This window comes from Cariama cristata, unplaced genomic scaffold (genome assembly GCF_000690535.1).
Source record: "Cariama cristata isolate BGI_N322 unplaced genomic scaffold, ASM69053v1 scaffold14510, whole genome shotgun sequence".
Taxonomy (NCBI): Eukaryota; Metazoa; Chordata; class Aves; order Cariamiformes; family Cariamidae; genus Cariama; species Cariama cristata.
Genome location: NW_009594169.1, coordinates 13,653 through 19,890, shown reverse-complemented (window position 1 = coordinate 19,890; position 6,238 = coordinate 13,653). Strand labels below are relative to the sequence as shown.

At 56.4% G+C, this 6,238-nt stretch overlaps 2 protein-coding genes across 2 annotated transcripts in view; both read left to right on the top strand.

Annotated features, from left to right (window-relative positions):
• LOC104159224 (membrane primary amine oxidase-like) overlaps positions 1 to 2,992 on the top strand; it is a 3,338-nt gene extending 346 nt beyond the window's left edge. Inside the window, 3 exon segments of the mRNA XM_009697077.1 lie at positions 1 to 481; positions 614 to 1,214; positions 2,916 to 2,992. The exon segment at positions 1 to 481 is cut by the window's left edge and continues 22 nt beyond it. Coding sequence (XP_009695379.1) covers positions 1 to 481; positions 614 to 1,214; positions 2,916 to 2,992 — 1,159 coding nt within the window.
• Positions 2,993 to 3,936: 944 nt separating this feature from the next.
• The window catches only part of LOC104159215 (membrane primary amine oxidase-like), a 4,919-nt gene continuing 2,617 nt past the window's right edge, over positions 3,937 to 6,238 (top strand). Inside the window, exon 1 of the mRNA XM_009697066.1 lies at positions 3,937 to 5,506. Coding sequence (XP_009695368.1) covers positions 3,937 to 5,506 — 1,570 coding nt within the window. The remainder of the gene's footprint in view (positions 5,507 to 6,238) is intronic.

The following is a 6,238-nucleotide window of genomic DNA, read 5'->3' as shown; positions in this document are numbered from 1 at the left end:
TGTGCGGTACTTTGGGACCCAGCCAGACCCCAACGTCACCGAGTACGTGGTGGGTCCGCTGCCAACACCGGCGTATCACCGGGACGTCACAGTGCAGAAATATGGGGGGAAGGTGCCATACCACCGCAGACCAGCGCTGACTGTTGAATACAAACAGATTGCAGGGTTTTTAAAAAGCCAGGTGTTCCCCGCAGCTCCATCTTTCATGCATCAAGTAATGGAGTATGATGGAGCCAGTCTAGCACCCCTGACCGCTGCTCCCCGTGGATTCCAGTCTGGAGATCGAATCACCTGGTTCGTTTTGTTTCAGAATGTGAGCGGGTTCTTTGTGCACCCGGTGGGGCTGGAGGTGCTGGTGGACCACAGCAGCCTGGACATCTCCCAGTGGGCGGTGAGCAGGGTCTTCTACAACGGCCAGTACTACAGGGACATGGTTCAGCTGGAGAGCGCCTACGTGCAGGGTCGCATCAGCGTGGAGAAGGTGAGGAAAGCGCCGCGGGATGGGGACTTCTCGTCCATGAAGCCCCGAGCACCTTCGGCGACACTGTTCCCTTTGCAGTATGAGCCCCAGGGTCCCCGATACAGCGTCAGGAACAACCACATCCTCTTCCAGGCCTGGAGCTTTGCCTTTGGGATGAGCGTGAACACGGGCCTGCGCCTGTTTGACATCCGACACAAGGGGGAGAGGGTTGCCTATGAAATCAGCGTCCAAGAGGCGTTGTCAGTGTATGGCTCCAACTGCCCTGGAGGGATGTCAACAAGGTACATGGATGGGAGCTTTGGCATTGGGCGCTACACCTCCCCCTTGGTGCGAGGGGTTGACTGCCCCTATTTAGCAATGTACCTGGATGTGCACTACCTTGCTCATTCCCAGGTCTCTAGAATCAGTAAAAATGCCCTCTGCATCTTTGAGCAGAACCTGGGCTCCCCTATGAGGCGCCACTACTCCAACTTGCAGTCGCTCTACTACGGGGGGCTGGTCAACTCTGCTCTGGTTGTTCGATCCATTGCAACCGTGGGCAACTATGACTACGTGTGGGACTTCATCTTCTACCAGAACGGGGCCATCGAAGGCAAAGTCCAGGCCACGGGGTACGCGAGCTCATCCTTTCTCCATGGGGATGGTCTGAGATACGGCAATAGGGTTTGGGAGCACACGCTGGGTACGATACACACCCATTCCATCAACTACAAAGTGGACTTGGATGTGGGAGGTAGGTCTGGGTCTTCCTTTAATGTCTGCAATGTTACTGGTAAACCCCAGAGCTTTGGGAGAATTGCCTCCTAGTCATAGAGTCCCTAATAACTGACATCAAAACTCTGCTTTTTCACTCCCCTAACCTCTTCTTTCACTGCGAAATTATTTTTCTATGTATAAAATAGTCTCTCAAGGTCATGGAGTTGAAGGCAGTGGGAATTGTCTGGGAGCTCTGTGTTCAGCCCAGGGAAAGTATGAAAGGTAGCAGCTGAAAAATGTTTGTGTTTCCTTGAGGCCTCACGTCTGGCAGGGTGCGTGTTGCCCTAGGCATGGCTAGGCAGACAGGGAGACACAGCCCTGTCTGCAGGACTGAAGCTGTGAGCCTGCTCTTGCTGCGCTTGGTGCTGGTCCTGGCGCTCCTTGTAACTTGGGAAAGTCCTTTTTGTATCTCGACTGCCCGACGTTAAAGCAGGGCAGCTGGACTGGTGCTGTGCAGGGCTGAGCTTGTGCAGCTCTATCCCTGCTCCTCTTTTGAGGAAACACTTGTAAGTTGGATCCTGAACCTCGGGCTGCAAAGCCGCTGCAATGAGCCAGTGAATTCCCCTGCTCCTGGACAGAGTCACGGTTTTTGGCGACAGATCCCTGTGGAGGGTTATTTGAGTCCAGGCCGTCTGGCGGCCTAAGCGGTGAAGTGCTGGCATCCACCCTGGGAGAGGAGGGATGCTTGGCCTGAAAGGACAGCTTTGCTTCCCCTTGAAGGGCATTCCAGTAAGTGCAGCCCAGGAAGGTGCAAGGGCAGTGCTGGTGCTGGGGGCACAGACTGGCAGCATTAGGTGTCTGTTATTGAAACCTGCTCCTGTAAAAAGTAGGGGAAAAAATGTTTTACATCTGCACAGGACCAAAGAGACTGGTGGTAGGCAGTGGACTGCATCTGTACCAGCCCAAGGAGAAAAGCAGCTCCAGTAACCGTGCTGTCTTCTGGACTGCGGGGAATAGTCGGAGAACTATGTACGTCAAGCTGCGGCTGACTCCAGTGCAAGCATTCGGTCCCGGCACATGTCCTCTCTTGTACCTGCCTGCGATGCAGCAATTTGTGTGGCCTTTAAAGGTGCTGCTGCTGTTATTACTGTTGAAAACAGGGCTGTTACCGATTCCCTTCCTCTAAGCAAGGCTCGAAAATGTGCTAAAATACAGTTCCTGCATGGTGGCAGGTCCTTTTCCGTGACTGCTGTTCCCTTCATTTCCCTGCTCTGTTTACAGACCCTGAGCCCTGGCCACTGCAAAATGCTCTTGAGAAGAGCTGTGTAAATCCCAGACCTGTTCCCCTTAGCAAGGAAGGGGAGCCCTGTCCCGAGCAGCAGGACTCAGGGGCCATGTGGGGTGCTTGAGAGGTGCCCTGCAGGAACCGCACCTTGCAAGTGCAGGGAAGGCAAAACTGCAGCACAGCAAAAATGGGTCATCTCCCACCCAGGTTTCTTGGATCCTGCTCTGAGGCTGGTGTGGGACATGCAGGGAAAAAGGGCAGTTATTCCTTGGCTGGAAGTGAGAATGAAGTTTCTAAATTAACATGACCGCCAGTGCTGTAGTGGTTTCAACCCCTGCCCAGCCCCTCCTGCCTGTGCCTCAAACTGTCTCCTCCAGAAGGGCGTGAAGTGGACCACCATCTCCAGAAAGCCATCCTCGGCTGTCGGTGATGTGTCGTTGCTGCCTCATGCAGGGCTGGGCGCAGTGGAGCCAGCCTTGCAGAAGCTGGTGGCCATGCAGGAGCACCCACCTCACACCACGGTGGGGTGACCCTGGCATCCCAGCCCCCTGCTCACTGCCTCCGAAGGACTGCTTGCTGCTCTCCTCACCACGGAAAGTCCATCGCGCAGTCAGGATTACTGAACAGTTTCCTGACAGTAACCATCTCTGTCTGTGACAGCTCTTGTCCAAGGATCGTTTCTGCTGGAGTGGGATTGGGATGGCTGAATGGGGACAGACGTGTCCCATTAGTTGTCCTGCAGCCTTTGCTCTTCCTGGTGCAGGCTCTCCAGGTGCTGCCTGTCACTTGCAGTTGCTGCCAGGGGTTCAGCGGGCGCTGCCTGTTCTAGCCAGGGAACTTCCTCCTGTCTGAGTCTGCCCGCAGCTCGAGCCAGGCTGGAGCTGCCAGGTCCTTTCCCTCAGGGCTGCGAGGGACTTGCAGGTGACGGAGGATGGCAACACGGAGAACTGGCATGTGGAGGTGCTGGGGAGCCAGCCAGCCTTGGGGTCTGCTGGAGTGCCAGTCTAGAGTGGCCCTTCAGGGGAGTCAGGGCAGTCCTGGGGCTCTGGAGTGCAGAAGGACCAGGCTGGCTGAGCCTGTGCCTGTGGCATCGCTCTGCTCCCACATGAGACAGGATGGGGTATTCTGGGAGACGCTGGAAGAAGCAAAGGCCCCTTGGGCAGACCAAGGCTGGGGCTCTTTGTAGCATCACCCTGCAGCAGAGAAACCCATCAGTAGCTTGGGGAGTGAGTCAGGCACCGGCTCCCCAGCTGGCTTCCTTGGTGTGTCTGGGATGAGGAGGAAACAGGCTGAACTGGCTGGGACCTGTGATCTCCTCTCCGAGTCCCATGTGAGCTCCAGGCTCCCTCCCCAACTTGCAAGCGACGCCTTTACGCCCACAGTTGGCAAATGAATTAAGAGCCTGGCCTTCAGGTGAGAGACGTATTCTGGATGCTGCAGCCAAACCGGGCGCGCTGTCTCTGCACTCGGAGAGATGAATCCCAAGCTTCCCTACATTCTCCTGGTCGGGGCTGCGGTGCTAATCTTCATTCTCTCCTGCATGCTGCTGAGCAGGGGGAGGCGATCACCCAGCTGTGAATCCCAGCCCCGCATCATGGAGAAGACGGGATCCACAAGCCAGAGCCTGGTCTTTGCCGATCTGACACCCGAAGAGATGGCTCAAGTGGTGCGGTACCTGCAGGGAAACCTTGGGGTGCAGCTGGTTGACGCCTCGCGTGCAAAACCCTCCGACAACTGCATCGCCTCCATCGACCTGCAGGTCCCCGCCAAGGCAGAGGTGCTGCAGTTCCTGGATGGTGGGGGGGCTCGCCCCCCCCGGGAGGCGCTGGCTGTGCTGTACTTTGGGAACCAGCCAGGCCCCAATGTCACCGAATACGTTGTGGGTCCGCTGCCAACACCGGCGTATCACCAGGACATCACGGTGCAGAAGTATGGGGGAAAGGTGCCGTACCACCGCAGACCAATGCTGAGCAGTGAGTACAAGCAGGTGGGAGCATTCTTGGAGACGGTGGCGTTTGCTGCAGCTCCAACCTTCCTGAAAGAAGTCTTTGAGTACGACAGCACCAACGTGGTGTTTCAGACCACAGCCCCTCATGGGTTCTACTCTGGAGACCGTAAGTCCTGGTTCATCATGTTTCAGAATGTGAGCGGGTTCTTTGTGCACCCGGTGGGGCTGGAGGTGCTGGTGGACCACAGCAGCCTGGACATCTCCCAGTGGGCGGTGAGCAGGGTCTTCTACAACGGCCAGTACTACAGGGACATGGTTCAGCTGGAGAGCGCCTACGTGCAGGGTCGCATCAGCGTGGAGAAGGTGAGGAAAGCGCCGCGGGATGGGGACTTCTCGTCCATGAAGCCCCGAGCACCTTCGGCGACACTGTTCCCTTTGCAGTATGAGCCCCAGGGTCCCCGATACAGCGTCAGGAACAACCACATCCTCTTCCAGGCCTGGAGCTTTGCCTTTGGGATGAGCGTGAACACGGGCCTGCGCCTGTTTGACATCCGACACAAGGGGGAGAGGGTTGCCTATGAAATCAGCGTCCAAGAGGCGTTGTCAGTGTATGGCTCCAACTGCCCTGGAGGGATGTCAACAAGGTACATGGATGGGAGCTTTGGCATTGGGCGCTACACCTCCCCCTTGGTGCGAGGGGTTGACTGCCCGTACTCAGCCACCTATGTCGACACACACTCTCTGTCTGAGACCCTGAGGCCCAGCAAGAGAAAGGCTTCCCTCTGCATCTTTGAGCAGAACCTGGGCTCCCCTCTGAGGCGCCACTACTCCAACTTGCAGTCGCTCTACTACGGGGGGCTGGTCAACTCTGCTCTAGTTGTTCGATCCATTGCGACTGTGGGCAACCATGACTACATGTGGGACTTCATCTTCTACCAGAACGGGGCCATCGAAGGCAAAGTCCAGGCCACGGGGTACGCGAGCTCATCCTTTCTCCATGGGGATGGTCTGAGATATGGCAATAGGGTTTGGGAGCACACGCTGGGTACGATACACACCCATTCCATCAACTACAAAGTGGACTTGGATGTGGGAGGTAGGTCTGGGTCTTGTCTCTCAATTGTGCCCTCCCTGAGTACATTTACAGTCCCAAAACTTGACGTTTTCTCATCATTGTACAGATTTTTCTTTCTGCATGTGGGGGGTAGGATGGTGTGCTCACACATAACTGCTTCCCTTCTGTTTTTAGAGCAGTGAAAAGCTCTTGTTATACAGGGATAGGTTCCCCCTCTCTCCTGTGTAATTACCCCTAAGTGTTGCACAGAGCTGCGGCTTCCTGGGCTGGGTAATGCCAGCTCTGCCACGTGCCCAGCCGCTGCCCCTCAAGGGAAGGGGTCCTTTCCCTCCTGCCTGGGCGGACAGACCCAGCCTCGACCCTGCCCCGTTGGCCTCGACGCCTCTGAGATCTGCAGAAGTTGGGATTTTTCCTTCTGGTGCCCTGCCCCTGTCCTGAGCCCCAAATGACAGGTAGAGTTGATCAAGCTGGTTTGTCGGCATGTGGTTTCCAGCTCGCATTCCTACTTCCTACAGCTTTGTTGAGCTGTTCCTGCTGCTGGTGTGCGAGTGGGACAGGCAGCTGCCCTCTCTGTAGGGCTGCGGGCACAGCAGGCAGATGCTGGGCAGGCAGCCAGGTCTGAGCTTATGGCTGTGCTGCGTTTTGCTGGGGATACAAGGGATCCTTTGCTCACAGCAGCAACTGGAGCATCAGCTGCAGTTTGCTCTGTCTTCCCATACCAGTTATGCCACATATCTGTCCTTGCACTCCTGC